At 40.7% G+C, this 22,746-nt stretch overlaps 1 protein-coding gene across 1 annotated transcript in view; it reads left to right on the top strand.

Moving 5' to 3' along the window:
- PRR14L (proline rich 14-like) overlaps positions 1-22,746 on the top strand; it is a 97,752-nt gene that overhangs the window by 7,345 nt on the left and 67,661 nt on the right. The window contains exon 2 of the mRNA XM_006869281.1: positions 15,192-15,261. Coding sequence (XP_006869343.1) covers positions 15,192-15,261 — 70 coding nt within the window. The remainder of the gene's footprint in view (positions 1-15,191; positions 15,262-22,746) is intronic.

Here is a 22,746-nt window from a genome sequence, read left to right as displayed (position 1 = left end):
TGAGGCTATTGAAAACACAATGGCCTGGGTCAGGCGCACCCTAGTCCTCAAGCTGACATCTCTGCTCTTCAATACTTTAAAAAGTTCCTGTGCAGCATATTTGCCCAGTGCAATACGTCGTCTGATCTCTTGACTGCTACTTCCGCGAGTGTTGATAGTTGATCCAAGAAGAATGAAGTTGGCTCCAGACAATTCCAGAAGCTATGGCTCTCTCCGCCACTCATGTATTTTATCCCATGCCCCTTTATTCGTTCTCTTACAAAATTTCATAATTTCATGGGTCTGGAGCCATTGCAGTGAGTCCTGCTCACAGCGCCAACAGCTTAAACCAAATGGGGAGCCATGTCTGACTCCACAAGAGGGAAATAGAATCAAACTCAGTATCAGTCCAAGGCTGATTCCTATGAAGTGTGGAGGTCAGATATGCTTCTATCCTATATCAACGCCTTTAAAATTAGTCAGACTTAAGAAAACCAAAAAACTTAACCCTGTGATTTTTTTTTCCCCTCTAGAATCCCAATCTCTTAGTACTACATGTCTTACACCAGGTTTTCTAAAGAAGCAAAACCAGTGATATATATATATACACACACACACACACAGAGACAAGTTTATTATCAAAGAAAAGAATTGCTACATTGTCAAGACAACATAAACACAGTCAAATGACAACTGACAAATTGGGAGAAAATATTTGTTACATATATCACAGAAATGTTGTTGTGTGCCACTGAGTCAATTCCATCTTGTAGTGACCCTGTATGACAGAATAAAATTGCCCCATAGAGTTTGCTAGACTAATCTCTATAGCAATGTTTTCTGTCTTCTTGTAAAAGATTAACTATACAATATTTGTTCTAGTAAGCATGGCTAAACAGAGTATTATAATGAAACCTGCAAAGACCTGGAATAAGAAAACCAAAAGAGAAGAACATGCTCAGCATTTCTCATTCTGAAAGAACTTAAAAAACAACAACAAAAAACAAGCCTCAACTTGCTGTATTGAAAGATTCCATTGGCAAATTACTGAATGATGCAGAAAGCATCAAAAGAAGATGGAAGGAATACACAATCTCACTGTACCAAAAAGAAATGGTTGACTTTCAGCCATTTTAAAAAATAGCATATGATCAAGAACCAATGGTATTGAAGGACGAAGTCCAAGTAGCACTGAAAGTATTGGTGAAAAACAAGTCTTCAGGAACTGATGGAATACAAATTGAAATCTTCCAACAAACTGATGAAGCACTTAGTCATCTAGGTCAAGAAATTTGGAAGACAGCTACCTGGCTAGCCAATTGGAAGAGATTCATATCTGTACCCATTCCAAAGAGAGGTTACCCAATGAATTGCAGAAATCACCAAACAATATCATTAATATCACATACAAGTAAACTTTTGCTCAAGATAAATTCAAAAACAGGTGCAGCAATTTATCAACAGGAAATTGCCAGAAATACAGACTTAATTCAGAAGAGGATATAGAATAAGAGCTATCATTGGCAACGTCAGATGGATCTAAACTAAAAGCAGAGAACACCAGAAAGATGTTTACTTGTATTTTATAGACGTGCAAATGCTTTTGACTGTGTGTGGATCGTGACAAGCAATGGATAACACTGGGAAGAATGGATGGATATACCAGAACACTTAAATGTGCTCATGAGGAACCTGTACATAAACCAAGAGGAGGCGGTTGTTCGAATAGAACGAGGGGATACTGAATGGTTTAAATTAGGAAAGGTTTGTGCCAGGGTTGTATTCTTTTCACTATACTTATTCAGTCTTTATGCTGAACAAGTAATCGGAGAAACTGGATTATATGAAGAAAAACATGACATCAGAATTGAAGGAAGACTCCAAACAACGTGTGATATATAGATGACACAACCTTGCTTGCTGGAAGTGAAGAGTACTTAAATTACTGCTAAAGATCAAAGACTACATAACAGTCTTCAGTATAGATTGCATCTCAATATAAAGAAAACAAAAATCTTGGCAATGAAACCTATAAATAAACATGATAAATGGAGAAAAGACTGAAGATGTCAAAGATTTCATTTTGCTTGAATGAACAATCACTGCTCACGGAAGCAGCAGTCAAGAAATCAAGCAACATATTGAATTAGGCAAATCTGCTGCACAAGACCTTATTAAAATATTCAAGAGCAAAGATACCAGTTTGATGGACTAAGGTGCACCTGACCCAAGCCATGGTATTTTCAATAGTCTCACATACATGTGAAAGTTGGACAGTGAATAAGGAAGACTGTAGAATTGATGCATTTGAGTTATGATATTGGAGAAGAATATTAAAAGTATCATAAACTGCCAGAAGAACAAACAAATCTGTGTTGGGAGAAGTGTAACCAGAATTCTCCTGAGAAGCCAGGATGGCGAGACTTAATCTCTCATATTTCGGACTTGTTAACAAGGGAGACTAGTCCCTAGATAAGGACATTGTACTTGGTAAAGTGGAGGGTTAGCAGAAAAAGAGGAAGAACTCTTAATGAGATGAAATGTCACAGTGACAGCAGCAGTAGGCTCAAGTGTAACAAAATTGTGAGGATGGTACTGGATGGCGGCACCTGACAACAACGGTTTCAATGGATTCCCAGATCTTTTTCCCCACAGAGCCTCTGGTGTGTTCAAACTGCTGACTTTTCAGTTAGCAGCTAATTGCTTAACCATTGTTGTAACAGGGTTCCTTAAGGGCATATATCTCCAGTATGTTAACAAAACAAAAAACCCTCAGACAACAAAAACCCACTGGCTCAAATTGCTTCTGAGTCACAGTGACCCTGTAAGACAGAACAAAGTTCTGATGTGGCACTGTAGGATTGCTAACAGCAAGGTGGATGGTTCAACCCTACCAGTTGCTCCTTGGGAAACTTATACAGACTCTATGAGTCAGAACCAACTAGATGGCACTGAACAACAACAGGACAGAGTAGAACTGCCCTGTAGCGTTTCCAAGACTGTAATCTTTATTTGATAGAATTCTTCTGTTTCATCCTCACTGGCTTTAATGGTTGGTGCGTAAATTTGAATAATAGTGGTATTAACTGGGCTTCCCTGTAGGCACATGAATATTATCCTATCATAGACAGTGTTGTAACTCATGACTGATCTGGATATGTTCTTTTTGACAATGAATACAACACCATTCCTCTTCAATTTGTCATTACAGGCATAGTAAACCATGTGGTCATCAGATTCAAAATGGCCAATATTAGTCCATTTCAGCTCACTAATGCCTAAGATATTGATGTTTATGCGTTCCATTTCATTTTTGACAACTTACAATTTTCCCAGATTCATACTTCATACATTCCATCTTCTGATTTTCAATGGATGTTTACAGCTGTTTCTCTTCATTTTGAGTTGTGCCCCATCAGCAAATGAAGGTCCTGTGTGGCTTTTTCTCCCATGGGCTTTACTTCATTCACATTATCACAGTCAACTCTACTTTGGGAGGAGATAGCTCTTCCCCAGTCGCATTTTGAGTGCCTTACATCCTGAAGATGGAAGAAATAAACCGAGTCACTGTACCAAAAGGAAATGGTTAATGTTCAACTGTTTCAAGAGGTAGCATATGAGCAAGAGCCAATGATACTGAAGGAGGAAATGCAAGGTGCATGGAAAGACTTGGCAAAGAACAAGGCACCAGGAATTGGTGGAATAAAAAATTTAAATCTTTCAAGAAAGTGAGAGGGCACAGGAGGCACTCACTCATCTCTGCTAAGAAATTTGGAAGACAGCTGTCTAGTTGACTGATTGGAATAGTTCCATATTTGTGCCCATTCCAAAGAGAGGTGACCCAACATAATGGGGAAATCATTGGACAATCTCTTTGATATCCCATGCGAGTAAAGCTTTGCTAAAGGTAATAAAGAAATGGCTACAATTATACATTGACAGAGAACTTCCAGATGTTCAAGCTGGATTCAGAAGAGGCTGTGGAACGAGGAATATCATTGCTGATGTCTTATGGATCTTGGCTGAAAGCAGAGAATATCAGAAAGATGTTTACCTGTGCATTATTGACTACGCAGAGGCTTTCGATTCTGTGGATCATGACACGCTATGGGCAACATTGTGAAGTATGAGTAGTCTGGAACACTTAATTGTGCTCAGGTGGAATCTACCTGGACCAAGAAGCAGTTGTTCGAACAGAACGTGGGAACACTGAATGATTTAAAATTAAGAAAAGTGTGCGACAAGGTTGTATTCTTTCACCATACTTATTCAACCTGTATGCTGAGCAAATAATCCGAGAAGTTGGGTTCTGTGAAGAAAAATGTGGCATCAGGATTGGAGGAAGTCTCATTAACAACCTGCGATATGCAGATAATACAACCTTGCTGAAAGTGAAGAGGACTTAAAACATTTACTGATGTGGATCAAAGAGCACAGCCTTCAGTATGGATTACATCTCAATGTAAAGAAAACAAAAATCCTCACCACTGGACCAATGAACATTCTTATCAATGGAGAAAAGATTGAAGTTGTCAAGGACTTCATTCTTCTTGGATCAACTATCAACACTCATGGAAGCAGCAATCAAGAAATCAAACGACGTATTGCATTAGGTAAATCTGCTACATAACACCTTTTTAAAGTGTTGAAGAGCAAAGATGTAAGCTTGAGGACTAAGGTGCGCCTGACCCAAGCCACAGTATTTTCAATAACCTCACATGCATGCAAAAGCTGGATAGTAAATAAGGAAGACCGTAGAAGAATTGATGCTTTTGAGTTATGGTGTTGGAGGAGAATATTGAAAGTGCCATGGGCTGCCAAAAGAACCAACATATCTGTGTTGGAAGAAGTACAGCCAGAGTGCTCCTTGGAGGCCAAGATGGCCAGACTTCATCTCTCATACTTTGAACATATTGTCAGGAGGGACCAGTCTCTGGAGAAGGATATCATGTTTGTTAAGATGGAGTGTCAGAGAAAAAGAGGAAGACCCCCAATGAGATGGATTGGCCAAGTGGCAGTATCAATAGACTCAAGTGTGGCAACAGTAGTGAGGTTGGCCCAGGATTTGCCAGTGTTCTGTTCTGCTGTGCATAAGGTCACTCACTATGGGTCGGTACCGACTCAATGGCACCTAACAACAACAACAGTCTTTTTTATACCATGCAGCAGGTGGGTTCTGAGCTTTTGGTTAGCAACCGAGTGCTTAACCATTTGGTTCCAGGGCTCCTCTACTGTATAAAGAATTCTTGAATTGAGAACTATAGGACCAAAGCCCAATAAAAAAATGAGGAAAATGTATATGTATAGTAAATGCACACAAACATGTACATACACACATACTCATACATATATATTGCCCTAAAACATGAAAAAGGTGATCATCTTTGCTCAGAATTGGAGAAATGCAAATTTAAACAACCTCAGATATACCACTTTTTACTTAAGAGAGTTGAAAATGAAAAAAGTTTGACATCACATCTGATTAGCAAAGCTAAGATGTACAGTGAAGAAATAACCTTTGCAGAGGAAGGATGCAAAGCAAAATCAGTAAAGGGAAAAGATGCATGGGTTGAAGTGCAAAGGAAACGAGGCACCGCACGTGCTTACTAATTTCTCTAGCAATAATTTGTGGCAACATGTGTGAACTGTTGTTGATCAGGGAAACTGGTTAGAGACACAGCACCCAGAGTTGATACTGGGTGGCTGGTCACGTAAGTCCCCTCTATTTACTTAGCATATACCAGAGATCCAGACTATCAGAAGCAAAGCAGATGGTCAGCATGAGCCATATTGTACAAAAAGTGAAGCACTCATCCTTAGGGAGCAGTGGGCATCCTCCCCAAATCCAAGCTCCCAGACACTGCAAGCAAGCCTTTTCTAAGGATCGCAGTCTTAGAGCTGCTGTGTTTAAATAACTCTGGTTTTTTACCCCCGCATCTCATGATATGCTGGTAAGTGGAAAAAACAAAGTACAAAGGAGTATCTGTAATATCCTCCCTTTCATGTAAGAAAGAAGAGAAATATACAAATACCTACTCATTTGTACAGTACACACCCACATATACACAAAGGAAGGATAAACTAGAAATTAATGAGGCTGGTTACTTGTAAGGGAGTATGTGGAAACAGGGTAGGGTGAACCAGGGAACAGGATCAGAATAGAAAGATGGGGGTGGGAGGAGTGCCGCTTCTCTGAGTATACCTTTTAGGATAGTTCTGATATCAAGAACCATTTTGATTTCTCACATATTCAAAATATAATGAATTAGTCAACCAGGATGGCGGGGGGGGCAGCCCAAAATTGAATACATAGTATAACAAATGAATCTGACTGCATTACAAATGAATAATAAAGCCACAGAGAAGAAGAAAAGTAATTTAAGTAACATTGTTATAGTCTAGTGCCATTGAGTTGGTTCTGACCCATAGTGACCCTGTATAGGGTTTCCAAGGAGGGGCTGGTGAGCTTGAACCACCGACCCTGCAGTTCAAACTGACATTGCAGTTCAAACTGACATTACAGTCCAGCTCATTAGCCCACAGCACCACACCAGGACTCCAAGTAACATTGGGAAACAGTATTTTGGCTATATGTTCTAGAATTAAAGACAGGAAGAACTGTACAAATCAACTTCAAGCTTCCCAATTTAGTCATTGTTGACAAAGCAAAACTGGAATAGACCTGAATTTTTTAAAGGTGGATATACAGGAACAATAACCAGGATGGAAAAACGACTACTTGATGCCCTGCTAGAAACTTAATCTATGTATTTGAAAACAAGGCAATGCAAGTTGCATGGCAACCGAATTTCTTGAATGGAAGAGTTGAGATAGAGATGGACTGTGCCACTTTGAATGTGTGTTGCTCTCCACAGCCGTGGCAGTCATCTAGTGCCCTGCATCAGCATCCAGAGAGTGTGCACCACAATTCTTCTGAATCTCCCACTCCAGGGCGTAGACCCGTATTTGTCCACTCCAGTACACTCCAGTACACCATATTTCACAAATCTGAGTCTGTTCTGAATTTGCTGCATTGAAAAGAAAAACCATCACTTCTGTGCTGTGCTGCCCCCCAAATGTATAACCAGAATCTAATCAAAAGGAAGCCTCAGGCAAGTAAAGACTGAAGGACATTCAAGTGTTAGTAGCTTGAAAGTTAAAGACCAAGGCAACTATATAACGCAGACGAAAAAGACACTTTGCTCGTACTGTGGTGGCTTGCGTATTGCTGTGATGCAGTTTGTCAACATGGAACTGCCAGTAATTCAAGTAGATTCAGAAAAGGGCGAGGGACTAGGGATATCATTACTGACGTCAGATGGATCTAAACTGAAAGCAAAGAAAGCCAGAAAGGTGTTAGCTAGTACTTTATTGGGTATGCAAAGGCTTTCAACTATGTGGACCATGGCAAACTGTGGATAGCATTGCAAAGAATGGGGAAATTCCAGAACACTTAATTGTGCTCATGAGGAACCTGTGCATAGACCAAGAGGCAGTTGTTAGAACAAAGGGATACTGAATGGTTTAAAATCAGGAAAGGTGTGTGCCAGGGTTGTATTCTTCCACCATACTTATTCAATCTGTATGCTGAGCAAATAATCCAAGAAATTGTACTACATGAAGAACAACATGGTAGCAGGATTGCAGGACGACTCGTTAACAACCTGTGATACGCAGATTATACAACCTTCCTTGCTGAAAGTGAAGAGGACATAAAATACTGATAAAGATCAAATACTTACATCAGTAAGTTACTTACATTCTTCAGTGTAAATTAAAACAAAAACTTAGACAACTAGACTAATAGCATCATGACAAATGGAGAAAAATTGAAGATGTCAAAAACATCATTTTGCTTGGATCCACAATCAACAGTCATGAAAGCTGCAGTCAAGAAATCAAATGACATATTGCATTAGGTAAATCTGCTGCACAAGACTTCTTAAAACTATTCAAGAGCAAAGCTGTAAGTTTGATGTCCAAGGTGTGTCTGACCCAAACCATGGTATTCGCCTCATATACATATGAAAGTTGCACAGTGAATAAAGATGACAATAGAAGAATTAATGCCTTTAAATTTTGGTGTTGGAGAAGAATATTAAAAAAGTACCATGAGCTGCCAGAAGAACAAACAAATATATGTTGAAAGAAATAAAGCCAGAATGTCCCTTAGAAGCCAGACTTTGTCTCTCATGCTTCATATGTGGACCAGTTCCTGGAGAAGGATGTTAATGCTTCGTAAAGTTAAAGGATCCTTGAAAAAGAGGTGATCACCAATGAGGTGGCGTGGCACAGTGATGACAGAGGCAGTGGGATCAAATGTTTTACTTGGATCCACAGCCAACATTCATGGACTAATCTGGAGAAAGACATCATCCTTGGGAATGTAGAGGGTCAGCAAATGGAGGAAGGCCCTATCTTACTGAGATGGATTGACCCAGTGGATTGAACAGTGGAGTCTTGTGGTGACACAGGACCGGCTGGTGATTTGTTCTGTTTATAGGGTTGCTATGGATTGAAATTAAAAGGAGCTCTGGCACTGTGGGTTAATGCGCCAGACTGCAAAGTCATTTGAACTGCAAGATTGGCGGTTTAAGCTCCACCAGCTGCTCCTTGGAAACCCTATACAGGGTCGCTATAAGTTAGAATCGACTCTATGGCATTTAACAACAACTGGTAGCGTAGTGGTTATGAATTGGGCTGCTAATCTCATGGTCAGCAGTTCGAAAATATCAGCTGTTCCACAGGAGAAAGATGAGGCTTTCTGCTCCCATAAAAATTTACAGCCTTGGAAACCCTGTGCAGGGTCACGATGAGTCGGAACTGACTCCACGGCACATAACAACAACATGGGTTGAAATTAACTCGCCACCACTAACATAACAGTTAACAATGGTCATGTATGATTTTTAAACTTTCTTTGTAAGTCATGTTGTTTCTAAATTGAATATTTAAAAATTTTAAATTAAGACAATAGTGAACTTTTTTGCTAGAGAAAGAATTTAAGTGAATGTGATTGGAACATTTTAATAGTGAGACTAATGAATTTGATCACATAGGGAAGCAGGTTTAAATAGAGACTGGGTACTCTATCTCAGGGCTGTAGCAAAGGCCATTCTAGTTTGAAGGAAGCTACCTCCAGGCTGTTCTTTCCCATCCTGAAATTCTGTGACTTTTCTAGTTGTCCTAGATCGTTCCTCAAAGTTCATTTTCCTTTAGGTATTCCGCACCTGAAACATGTAAGAGGTACATAGTCAGACTCAGGTTTGGGAGGTGTTCATAGATTGCTACTTGCTCCCCCTTCTTTCTCACTGGACTGCCAGTAAGTCAGCAAGGCAGAAAAGGTAGCAACTTCAAGACTCTGGGTTCCACCTGGGCTGTCCAGTTGTCTGCTGTAAGAATAGAATGAATGTAACCAAAAATGTTAGAAATCTCTATCTTGAAAAGATAAACAACAAAAAGTAATCCTTTTCTGATTTAGGATTGTGTCAGAAAGGCAGAAAAACACAGAACTATCATTGTGGGTTTTTATTTGAGCCACCCCATTGAAGGGGAGGGGAGAAGACAGATGAAAAGGGGAAGAGAAATGTATCTGGGAGCAGGTGCTGTGGAATGACAGCTGCATGAGGCATTTGGAATCGTAACAGAAATCTCTCCATTCTCAACTCCATGCTGGTAGGAGAAAGGACAATGGTGTTCTCAAAGGATTCCAGGTTTCCAGTCAGGATGTGGAAGATTGGCCTGAATACATGTGGAAATGGGTGGGTGGCGCTTCACATGGGCAATTTCACACTGCAAAGTCCTCATACTGTTTTTCCTTGTATGTTTTAAGTGCTTAGATATAAGCTGTAAGGTGCTTAACTTTTACACATTCATTGTCCCCCCTCCCCCATAATGTTGGATCTACTAGGGTTGAATGTTGGATCTACTAGGGTTGAATGTATTGTAAAAGTTTCAGTCTTACCTAATACTTTTTTCATGCTTAACACAAACATTGAAAAAGTTCTGATTATAGTTGTAATACATGAACACCCAGGATGCATTTTTTTTTTTTGACAGTTATTTGAAGGTATATGGAATAGAGGAAATATCAAATAAGGAAGATCAATGGCTGTTTATCGCTTGACACGTGTTCTGCTGCTTGAGAAATTTGTTTTTCAGTGGCATGACAAGACACCCAGTGTTGTGTATTTATATGAATTTACATAAATATAAGATGGTTGTACCAAGTGTCCGTTATTACCCTTACTCAGTTTTAACCCTATCTTTGAGCCTAAGGGGCTTTTGCAGTCTCGTGAAACAGCTTTTGCTTAAACAGGAACTGTTGTTGGAAAGGATTTACTTCTTAGCCTTTGAAAGGTGAAGACTCTGAATTTCAAGCTTTCTGAAGTAATACTGGTGACCATAAGCTGTTCTCTGAGTTGGCCAGGGCACTGTTGTACCCATGCTGATGGATTACAACCCGTGGCACATTACTGAGAATTGAGTGAGAGTTTTATCCTAATGTTTTCAGCAGTTCTCTTAGGTAGTTCATTGGAGGAGCGGGTGATATTATGACATGCCCTACTCTCCATCACAATGAGTGTTTTATGGAAAGTCACTCATGGAGGAAAATGCCTTCTTAAAGTATGCTAAGGTGATTTGTAGTTACTGTTTTACAGCTCTTCCTTTTTAGATATGCATGTATAGGAAACCAAAAGATTCACCTAGAGATCTATAAAGTTCCTTTGTTTTCATAGTGTTCTCATCTATGAATATAATCATGGCTAGTTCTAAAACAGTAAAAAGTAAGTATCTAAATTGCTTTGTACTTTGGCACTTTATTTGCATAGTTCAATGTGTCACAATCTGTAGATGTGGCCGCTGCTGCCCTGCCCTGCCTGACCTCCAGCTCAGAGGCATATCAGGACCAGGCCAGCTTCTAGCTCTCCTGCTAGAGCTAGAACTCCTTGTATATCCCTTTTCCTCTTGAAGGTATTTGTGATCCCCACCACTACCACACTCTGCTAGCTGCGCTAATCGCAAAGTCGGCAGTTCAGATCCACCAGCTGTCCTCAGAAACACTATACATGGTCACTAGAATCAGAACCAATTCGACAACACTCAACAACAGCAAGAAGATCTCAGGAAAAACAGAAACTTCTACTCATGGAGCCCCCAGCCCTCACAGGTGTCTTGTCTTGCTCAGTGTTTTCTGTGGGTCCCATTTGTTCTTACAATCGTCTATGAGATTGCTTTCAGATCTGTGAAGCTAGCAGATGAGAGTTTGGGGGCAGGAATCTCGCTGGCTCCTAATCCCATAATCTTTTGCACCAGCACCATGCCTTTTCTGTGTCTAAAACAGCAAATAATCTCACACCTCCAGTGTTCAGCCAGAGAACTGGAAAAGTGGAGAGTAGTATTGTTTTAGAGAAAGGATCAGATGTAACTATAAAATTGTTTTCTTAATTTCTTTTCAAGTAATTAGATGCTTACAGAAAAGTGGCAGAAGTAGTACAAAGCTACCCTTCATGCAGTCCTTACATGTTAACATTTTACTACATTTTCTCTTTTGTTCTTCTGAATAACTTGACATTTGTTGTTGTTAATTTCTGTTCCAATTCATAGCAACCCTGTAGAGGGTTTGAATCATTGACCTTGTGGTTATCAGTCCAGTTCTTATCCTATAGCGACTCACCAGGACCCCACTTTATTTATCTATTTTTCACTTGATTTATTTTTGTTATTGTTGTTGTTAGGTACTATTCAGTCAGTACCAACTCATAGTAACCCTATGCACAACAGAAAGAAACACTGCCAATTTCTGGGCCAGCATCACAATTATTGCTACTCATGAGTCCATTGATGCTGCCACTGTGCCAAGCCATCTCATTGGAGGGTCTTCCTCTTTTTTTTCCAACCCTCCACTTTACCAAACATGATATCCCTCTCCAGTGGCTGGTCCCTCCTGACAATATGTCCGAAGTATGAAAGACAAAGTCTGGCCATTCTGGCTTCTAAGGAGCACTTGAGCTGTCCTTCTTCCAACACAGATATTATTTGTTCTTTTGTTAGTCCATGGTACTTTCAGTATTCTCCTCCAACACTTAGAGTCACCTCTTTTTCTGTGCCTTAAGGTTTGAAAAAAATACAGATGGTGACTTAATTGGTATAAAATAGATTCTGACATAACACAAACCTAAAGGTCCAGGTCAGTGAGATCATTAGTATGACTTTTGATGTTTCACATATTTGCATGCCTAAATACTTCAGTGTGTATTTCCTAACCAACATATTATGCATGAACACAGTATATTAATGAAAAGCAGGAAATTAACACTGACCTAAAGTACTACTTTGGAGTGCTGGTGTTGGCTCTGTGGGTTAATGTGCCAGACTACAAAGCCATTTGAACTGCAAGGTTGGTGGTTCAAGCTCACCAGCTGCTCCTCGGAAACCCTACACAGGGTCACTAGGGGTTGGAACTGACTCTATGGCACTTAACAACAACAAAGTACTTCTTTGTGGTCATGGTGTGGCGCTGGAATATAAGCACGGGACTGCCAACCGCTAAATTGGTGGTTCAAATCCAGCAGCTACTTCTCAGAAACGCTATACAGGGTCGCTATGAGTCAGAACCAACTCTGCACCACTTGCCAACAAGTACTAATCTATAGACCATATTCAGATTCGGCCAGTTGTCTCACTAATGTCTTTTTTGTAGCAAAGGTATCGCCCCTCCCCCCACCCTCCAGGTTCAGGGTAAATCCAGGATAATTTCGGGTACTCAAGTGCCTTTTCTCTTCTTTAACCTGGAAAGAGTTCATTTCTCAGTCTGTGACCATGAAAGTTTTGAAAAGTATAGTCAATTCATTTTAGAGGTTACCTCTCAGTTTGGGTTTGTCTGGTATTTTCCCTTGATTCAATACTGACTATGCATTTGGAGGCAGGGAAAGCACCCAAGAGATGCTGCTTTTTCTCAATGCATCCTATCAGGAGGCTCCTGGTGTTGGGGATGCCCCATTCCTGGGGTGGTAAAGTGCATAGACTTTGATGGACTCTGCCTGATTTTTCCCCTTTGTTGAGTCTCCATTTTCCCTGTAGTGATGGATACTAAGTATTTTGTGGAGAGAGATTTTGATATTATGTAAATATTTGCTTCTCTTCCAAACCTGTAGTTACTAGTTTGGATATTGATGATTCTGGCTTGAGATCATTATTACTGTGTTGGTTGCCAAGTAAGTTTAGTTTGGCTTCATATTAGAATTTGTCATTTATGGCCAAGCCTGGTAGTGTTATCCATACATTTACGTGGAAGATGCTTGTTTTAAGTTCATGCTCTGCAAAGTATGAACTTTGCCACATTACCAATTTAGTAGAAAATGAAGGAAAAAGCTTTCATTTGTGACCATCCTTCCGAGTCTTCAAGGAGTCCTAGTGGCAAAGTCGGTTATGAGTTGGGCTGCAAACCACAAGGTCAGCAGTTTGAATCTACCAAACACTTCTTGGAAGAAAGATGAAGCTTTGTGCTCCCATAAAGATTTATAGTCTCGGAAACCCTATGCAGGGTCAGACTCCATAGCACACAACCACTACCATCTCTCAGTTGTATCGGGGTATGGTGGCATTTATTGTTGCTTGTGTCTATCTTTATTCACCACGGCTTGTGTCTTTCCTCCACGGGTGCAGACGTTTACTTAGAGCCCAAATGACACTTGCTTGTTTTAAAATCATTTTTTAAAGTTAAAAAAAAAAAAAACAACCCATGGCCATTGAGTTGAGTCTGACTCACAGTGACACAGTATAGGGTTTCCAAGGCTGTAAAAAAAAAAAATTTTTTTTTTTAAGTAGTTTAAACTTTTTATTTATTTTTTTTTATTGTGAATTGAGTGAAGGTTTACCGACAAGATTATCACCTTTACATTCAATGTATCATATTCTTTATTTCATCTCAATGTGTAATGTCCTCCATGCAACAACAGTTATGAGAGCAGAAAGCCCCATCTTGAACTGCTGACCTTGCAGTTAGCAAGCCCTCTGCTTATCATACAGCAGCACCAGTGCTCCTTTTTAAAAGAAAAGGTGCTCTAAAAATTAAGGAGGGAAACAAGTTGTAGCTATGATTCAGTGGTGGTTTAGTGATGGTTTACTTATCAAAGAAAATCAATGACTTTTGGTTTTGATCCTCAGGACAGGGGAAAAGAGGTGACTCAGAAGAAAAGTTGAGAAAGATTGCTAGCAGTCACTGGGCTATCATTAATTTCCCAGCTCACAAACTAAACTTTTCCCTCATGGGTCTCCTCTAAGCCAGTTCCCCAACATGAGTGGGGAATATCCACCTCGTGGGCAGTGTAAGGCCTGTGATATCATTTGTTCTGGCCCTGCCAAGGCAACTGCAATTCCAGCCATCACATTTGGTGTTGTTGTTAACTGCTGTCCAGTCTTTTCTGACTCAGAGCGACTCTGTATAGGGGTTCCTAGGAGTGGCTGGTGAGTTTGAACTGGTGACCTTGCAGTTAAAACTGACCTTGAAGTCGAGTGCTTAGCCTATGGTGCCATATCAGAAGCGGTGAATTAATTAAATATTTCTCCAAATATAGCAGGCTGATTTTTAAGTTGATAATTTTGTATGGCCCGCGAGTAATGTTATAAATATCCAAATGGCCCTTGACAGAAACACACCCCTGCTATACAATATGACCCTTCTGTTGTTGCCGCTTCCTGTTTTTCTGAATTTCCTCTGCAGGAAGAAACTGGTTGTGGTTGGTGATGGGTCTCTCCTCTGCCAGTTTAATGAATGGAGATAAAAACAAAACAAAACAGTCCTTTAAGAAGGTGGGGGGAAAGTGGTAATTTCTTTTATCAAGGTTGGTTAGGGACTGCATACGTCAATTTTGTGGTCTTTTCCTGTCAAAAAAGCTCAAATCACCTTGCAGCAGTTATTTCTTGATTCATAAGGTATTGATAGGGACTGGTTTATATCTGCAGGTTGATATTTTGAACCTCTGTTGGCCAGTTCTTGGAAAATGTGACCTTTCAAGTTCAAATTTTAGAGAAGTAGACATTTAAGTAAGTGGATTGTGCTTATTAAATTTGAGGTGCCCTTCAGTTTCTAGAGTGCGTGACTGTTACAGGTCCTCTGGAATCACAGAGAAATAAGACTTGGGGAAGATGAACACTCACCAGCTCAGGTCACTTTGCATCCTTCTGACTCCTGTATTTTCTTACTGTAGGAGGAGCCCCTGGTGCAATCAAGGAAAGTGTTATGTGCTGACCTCCCTGAAGACTTTCTAAGGAGCGAAGGTATTTTTATTTCTCTCAAATAGTTTCCTTTTGCCCACTTCTGATACATGCTGCTTCACTTCATAGTTTCTATTTTGTACTGGGAGTGTAAAGTGCCGGCACTGCCAGAGAGGCTTAGCCATAGAAATTCTTGCAGTTGCCCATGGATGTGCCTATAATGAAACATAGCCTTCTTTTTGACAAAAGGTTGCCTCTCCTTACTTTTTCTGCAAGGAGTCCCAATGGACAATGTGTTGTGAAGCCTTTTCTTTGATTTTATAAAACTCAACTACTGGTTTGGAAGGATTAACGTGGATGGGGCAAGAATTCATGTAACATATTTCAGTGCCACCAGAGGAGTGCATTCTGTTCTTGTTTTCAGAGGTAGGAATGGCAAAAAAATGTGTATTCCGGTCATGTTAATCATTTTCTAACTAGTTCATTCCTATTGTCTAATTTCCTCCCCCTCAAAATAATAGTTGAATTCAGGCATCTGAGATACCTTTAGTTTGCTTGCGGACTTAAAGAGAAAGAGCGTGGCTGAGCCAAGACTCCCACATCCTCCCAAGGCTCCTGATTTCTAGTCTAGCCCTTTATCCTGTATTTTTATTTTATAATTTATCCTTTTATAAAAATAATTATAGGTTCAGAGAGGACTGTATGTATTATACAGTTAAGGTTACTATTATAGAATTATCAGTGTCTTAAGAAAGGAAGAAGATCAAGCAAACAAGTCCAATTATATGGGCATTTTTTACTGGGATAGAACATCAAATTTGGCTCTCAGCTTCCTGGCAGCTGAATCGAATATGGAGTACAGATCGTACTTCGAAGAAAGGATACTTGTTCAGTTTGTCACCCTGCTTCCTCCTGCCTTCGTTTTTCTCTCTGTCTCTGAGACTTCGTTCACTGCCTGGTGTGGATTAAAGGACCTTGCTCTGTAGATGAAACGGTGGAGTTTTGTATGTCTGCCTTATCTAGTACTTGAGGGTCTTACTAAGGTTGCAGTGTAGACACCCTCCCCTCACCTCTGCACATACCTCCCTGAGATCTTTTTAGCAGGACTCCAGTGTTGCTAGTGTAAAAATGGCACAGCATCATAGTCAGACATCCTCTTAATTTCAGGAGTGGTGTGCAGGTGCAGGAGAGTCAAGATCAACATCGGCTTCAAGCTGGTTCCTATGAGGAGGAGGTCAAACTTACCTCCTTTTCCCAACCTTTTGACCAGTTCTGACCCCAGCTGTCTCTCCCATGGCACTCATTACTTCTCTGTGAGTTGGATAATTTGTTGCTATGGCCACTGAGATCTCACGGACCATACTCACAGTTACTAGATTTCTCAGGGAAGTAACAAGTAACAACCAGGATCAGGAACAACTCAAATTGTACTTCTTTGACCAGAACAGCCCCCAGACAGCTCTCTGTCTCTCTTGGCCCATCGGCCTTGCTGCTGCCCTGGTTGGACGAGTATTCAATGGCTCTTTTGCTCTGTTAGCAAGTACCTGAAGACCCCCGAGTCTGCCAGCAAACCTCCTGTACAAGAGTGTTCTGCTTTCTTGCACAACAGCTCCATGGGTTGGCTGTCCTGCCATAGCTGCCTCACTCCATGGGCCAGGAAGCCCACTACACTGTCTCATGCCAGTCTTCTGACTCTGCTGCCTCTGTTCTCTCCCGCTGCTTCTTACCATCTTTAGTTTTCTCGGGCTCTACAGCCCTCTTATGTCTCCTGGGCCTATGAGACCCTGAGTCCAAAGATGTTCTTTTCTCACAGCTCTTAGTCTTGGTGTTAGTGAGGTATCCATTCTCTGTTTCTAGGATTGGTTCCCTTTAAACCTAGCAGGCTGGCAAAACTGACCAGTCATTTCTTTAAGGTTCAATATAAATTATTTGCATGATTTCCGGCACCATATGATAAGCACTGGACTGCAAGGTTTTTTGAATTACAAGGTCGGTGGTTCAAACTCACCAGCTGCTCTTTGGAAACCCTATACAGGGTCGCTATGAGTTGGAACTGACTTGAGGCCACTTGACAACCACAACATCTCCTCAAGGGAATCCTGGTGTGGTGCTGCAGGAAAAGCACTGGACTGCTGAACCACAAGGGCGGTGATTTAAATCTACCAGCCACTCATCAGAAACCCTTTACAGGGTCACTGTGTGTCAGAACCTACTCAGCAGCAATTAGCCTTTTTACTCTTTTTTTTTTTTCATTGTCAGCAGACTGTTCAATCCCTTTGGGCCACAAGCACCTGATTTGCATAGTCCCACCCAAGCATTCTGTAAGAGTCACATAGACTGTTTAGAATGGCCTTATTAAAGTAACTGGCTGTACCATTTATATTCAATTTTTGGTATATTTTGACCCTTACATGTAGTAAATATTTGTTTGCTAAAATTTCACATATAACACACCTGTGTAATTCATGTGCATATGCATACAATATGCATAGTGCTCAAGGGGTTGCATGGTTTACCCTTCAAGAAATATAACGTGCATTATTTGTGTAAAAATAAGGTAACCGCTGAGCTGACCTTTTGAACGGGAAAACTAGAGTTGTTTTCCACCTGGAACTCTTAGACCCATCTGGCTGCTCTCCATCCACCTAAAAAGTAGGTCCACAGGGACATGGATAAGATGCTCTTCCAGAAAGTGTCCTCAGATAAACTTTGTAGCTCTTCTCTTCTGGTCCTAATGTCATGCATTTTCTTTAATGACTTAAATTGATAAAATGTTTTGGTTTTCTTTTCTCACAGTCTTTCTCTCAATTTGTTATGAGGGAGCTAAAAAATGGCAGCTCTGCTGGAGTGTTCAGAGTGTTTAGCAGCAATGACCTAGCACCTAAGAAGTTGTCTGTTATTGCAGCCATTCACTATAGGAACCTCCCTGGTGTCCCCTGGTTGCACTTGAGGAAATAAGCTCAACTGTTCAAAGTCACATACCATAAGAACAAGGCTCTATGAAGGCAGGTGTGGAGGGAGCTGAGCCTGGGAACTCAAGCAATACATGCCACCAGCGCTACCTCCCTACCTCTCACGCCTTGTGAATTTGGATCAAATAGACACATGCTGTGTGGTAGCATGGCCAACATTGCTGCTTGCTTTGCCAAGGTGGAGCATGCACTACATTAGCATTTACTGTAGTATTGAGAAGCAAGGGATTCTTCTTGGAAATCTAGACATATTTATTCTCTCTGGAGTACCCAGCTACCAAAATTCTCTCACTACCCCTAGATCTTAGCTTTCTGTCCTGAGTATGGTTGCTGTTAAGTGCCGTCAAGTCCATTCGAATTCATAGTGACCATGTATAGGGTTTCCAAGGAGCCGCTGGTGGATTTGAATTGCTGACCTTGTGATTTGCATTTCAGTGCTGATTTTACAGTGTCACATCAGGAGTCCTTCCAAAGTATTAGATTTACTTTCTGGTAGCATAGTGGTTACGAATCGGGCTGCGAATCTTAAGGTCAGCGGTTCGAAACTACCAGCCGCTCCGCGGGAGAAAGATGAGGCTTTCTACTCCCGTAAGGATTTATATCCTCGGAAACCCTGTACAGGGTCTCTATGGGTCGGAACCGACTCAACGGCACTTAACAACAACAACAACCTTTGTTTAATAGTGTTTACTGTGTCTCTCACGGTTTAAAGTGCTTTTTATAGTTTTATTTACATTGTTAAGTGCTGTGGAGTCATTCTTCCTTAGAGTGACCTTGTATAGAGTTTCTGAGGTTTTAAATCCTTGCAAGAGCAAAAGCGTCATCTTTCTCTTGCGGAGCGTCTGGTGAGCTCCAATCACCAACCTTGTGGTTCATAGCCCCATGCTTATCCTACAGAGCCACCACACTCCCTTATTTATATTGTTTTGATTATTCTGAATGTGGTGATGGGGGAGACCGCAAAAGTCAGTACTAAATAATAATTTTAAATTTTGCTGAGGAATAAATTTGGATCTGAGTTTAGTAGGTGAATGTAGGCAATTATACTCTCAGTGGGGTTTTTTCCTTCTCTCTGTAAATCAGTATAAATATAAACTTGTCTTGTTAAACGTTCAGTAGGTAGTGTGTCACTCCTCTAATCTGGGAGTTGAGTTCAACCCTTACACGGGCACAGTACGTATAGACCGGGTGGCACTGTAAGTTAGGCATTAAGCTGCTAGTCGCACCACAGGACAAAAATGAAGCTGTCTGCTCCTATAAGATTTTACAATTTTGGAACCCATAAAAAGGGTAGCCGTGAGTCAGAATTGACATGATGCTGTGCGTTTGGTGTGGGGTTTTATATATAAATGTCTCATTCCCAGTATTCCCAAGTTCCCATGGTATTCTAGGATTTGGAGATGCTCTACATCTCCTGTGACTCAATTAGGTGAGATGAGAACAGGCTTAAGCCTTTACCAGACTTTATTGTTTTACAGAAAACCAAAAGCCCCTAGCTATGGAGTCAGTTCTACATTAATAGAACTGCCCCAAAGGATTTTCAAGGCTTCCTTGATAGAAGCAGATTTTCACATTTTTGCTCATAGAGCAGTGGTGGGTTCAAACCACCTACCTATTGGTCAGCAGCTGAGCACTAAACACTGTGCCACCAGGGCTTCTTGTGTTTTATAGAGGAGCCTATAAACAAAACCGAAACCAAAACCACTTCCAACTCATAGTGTTCCTACAGGACAAAGTAGAACTGCCATGTCTTTTTCAAATGAAGTGACTAGTGAGTTCAAATCTCCAACCTTTTGGTTAGCAGCCAAGTACTTTAACCACAGTACCACCAGAGCCCCTTGTGTGTTATGTTGTTGTTGTTAGGTACCATCATAGAGACCCTGTGCACAACAGAACGAAACACTGCCCAGTCCTGGGCCAACCTTGCAGTTGTTGCTACGCCTGAGTCCGTTGCTTCTACCACTGTGCCAGTCTATCTCCTTGGGGGTCTTCCTCTTTTCCTCCTACCCTCCAATTTACCAAACATGGTGTATTTCTCCAGTGACTGGTCCCTCCTGACAATGTATTTGAAGTATGAGAGACGAAAGTCTGACCACCCTAACTTCCAAGGAGCAATCTGGCTGTACTTCTTTCAACGCAGATCTATTTGTTCTTTTGGTACCCCATAGTATTTTCAGTATTCTCCTCCAGCACCATAACTCAAAAGCATTAATTTTTCTACAGTCTTCCTTTACTGAACATGAATCCTTCTCTGGGGACTTGTCCCTCCTGATAATATGCCCAAAGTGTGAGAGACAAAGTCTAGCCATTTTGGCTTCCAAGGAGCATTCAGGCTGTACTTCTTCCAACACTGATGGGTTTGTTCTTTTGGCAGTCCATGGTAGTTTTAATATTTTCCTCCAGTGCCATTACTTAAATGCATCAATTCTTTTACGATAGGTCTTCCTTATTCACTGTCTAGCTTTTACATGTATATGAGGTTATTGAAAATAACATGGCTTGGGTCAGCCTCACCTTAGTCCTCAAGCAGACATCTTTGCTCTTCAACACTTTAAAGAGATCTTGTGCAGCAGATTTGCCTAATGCAGTATGTCATTTGGTTTCTTGACTTGCTTCCATGAGTGTTTGACAACTTCAATGAAGTCTTTGACAACTTCAATCTTTTCTCCATTGATATGGATGTTATTTATTGGTCTAGTGGTGAGGATTTTTGTTTCTTTACATTGAGATGTAACCTATACTAAAGGCGATGATCTTTGTCAGTATTTCATTGAGCAAGGTTGTATCATGAGCATATCGCAGGTTGTTAATGAGTCTTCTTGTAATCCTGATGCCACATTTTTCTTCATATAATCCAGCTTCTCAGATTATTTGCTCCGCATACAAACTGAATAAGTATGGTGAAAGAATACAACCCTGGCACACACCTTTCCTAATTTTAAACCACTTGGTGTTCCCTTGTCTATTTGAACAACTGCCTCATGGTCTATGTACAAATTCCTCATGAGCACAATTAAGTGTTCTGGAATACTCATAATTCACAATGTTGTCAATAGCTTGTCATGATCCACACAATCGAAAGCCTTTGCATAGTCAATAAAGCACAGGTAAACATCTTTCTGGTATTCTCTGCTTTCATCCAAGATCCATCTGACATCAGCAATGATAGTCCTTGTTCGGTGTCCTTGTCTGAATCCAGCTTGAACCTCTAGAAGTTCTCTGTCAATGTATGATTACAGCCGTTTTTGCATTGTCGTTAATAAAACTTTACTTGCATGGGTTATCAATGAGTTTTCCAACAATTATTGCATTCCGTTGGGTCACCTCTCTTTGGAATGGGCACAAACACAGATCTCGTTCAGTCAGTTAGCCAGGTAGTTGTCTTCCAAATATCTTGGTATATATGAGAGGTATAGCTCCTCTCCCTCTCTTGGTCTAAAGTCCCCAGCTGTTCCATCTTTCCACGTCGTTTTCTCTGCCTCTATCTCTGGCATCACTGCTTCTCTGGGTAGGGTCCCGCTCTCTGCTCTTCTTGATGATCCCAGGGACTTCTGCTCCTAATCTGAAAAGTTAATCACTCCCCTCCTTGCTACAAAATATCTACCTTTATATTTACAATCCTCACAATCAGTCCTGCAAACAATTATTCACTATTGTATCATAAGAGACCTTTCCTCATTTCCTTTCATCAGCCCTGCCTAGACAGATTGGATACTACTCAGTGGAGATTCTACCTTCCTCCATGCCCTCTGGTTCTAGGTTCCCTCTTGAAAGCTTGAAAGCCAGTCACTTCTTGCCTTTGTAGCTCTTTCCATCTTCTTTTTTATTTTAATTTAAGGTTTTATTGTGGACTGAGTGAAAGTTTACAGGACATATCATCAGTTTTACATTCAACAAATCATATACCTTGTTTCATTACATTGAGTATAATCCCCTCCATGTACCATCAGTTAAAAGTATTTCTTTCTATCCCCTTTAGCTTTTTTTAAAAAAACCCACTCAGGCATAGATAGTAATGTACATCTCCAAAGGGCACCTTCTGCAAGTCTGCTCCTGGCCACCAGCTCTTAGTCCTTCTCATCTTAGTCCATGAATCTAGAATCCTCAGCTGCTCTTCCTCTCCATGACCCCATCTCTGCCTCCTTGGTTGGTGCTGCTGCTTCTCTGGATAAGGTCCCGCATTCTGCTTGTGCATTCCTCTCTTGATGGTCCTAGGGTCCTCTGTTTCTGGACTGCAAGATCAACAACGCCCCTTTTTTTGTTACAAAACTTCTACCTTTACAAATGTGATAGTCACGATTAGTCATGATAAGAGTTATTCACTATTGAATCTTACGAATCTTATCCCCATCTCTTTTTTTTTTTTTTTTTAATAAAGGTTTATATTTTGCATTGAGTGAGAGTTTCCAGGGCACATCATCAGTTTCACATTCAACCATTCATATAACTTGTTTCATTACATTGATTATACTCCCCTCCATATATCATCAGTTAACAGTGTTTCTCTCTATCCTCTTTAGCTTTTTGTGGGGGGGAAAAACTTGCCTTTTTGGAATTTACAGTCTCGGCTTTTAGG

The sequence above is a fragment of the Chrysochloris asiatica genome, unplaced genomic scaffold (genome assembly GCF_000296735.1).
Source record: "Chrysochloris asiatica unplaced genomic scaffold, ChrAsi1.0 scaffold00128, whole genome shotgun sequence".
Taxonomy (NCBI): Eukaryota; Metazoa; Chordata; class Mammalia; order Afrosoricida; family Chrysochloridae; genus Chrysochloris; species Chrysochloris asiatica.
This window is presented reverse-complemented; position numbering and strand designations above follow the sequence as displayed.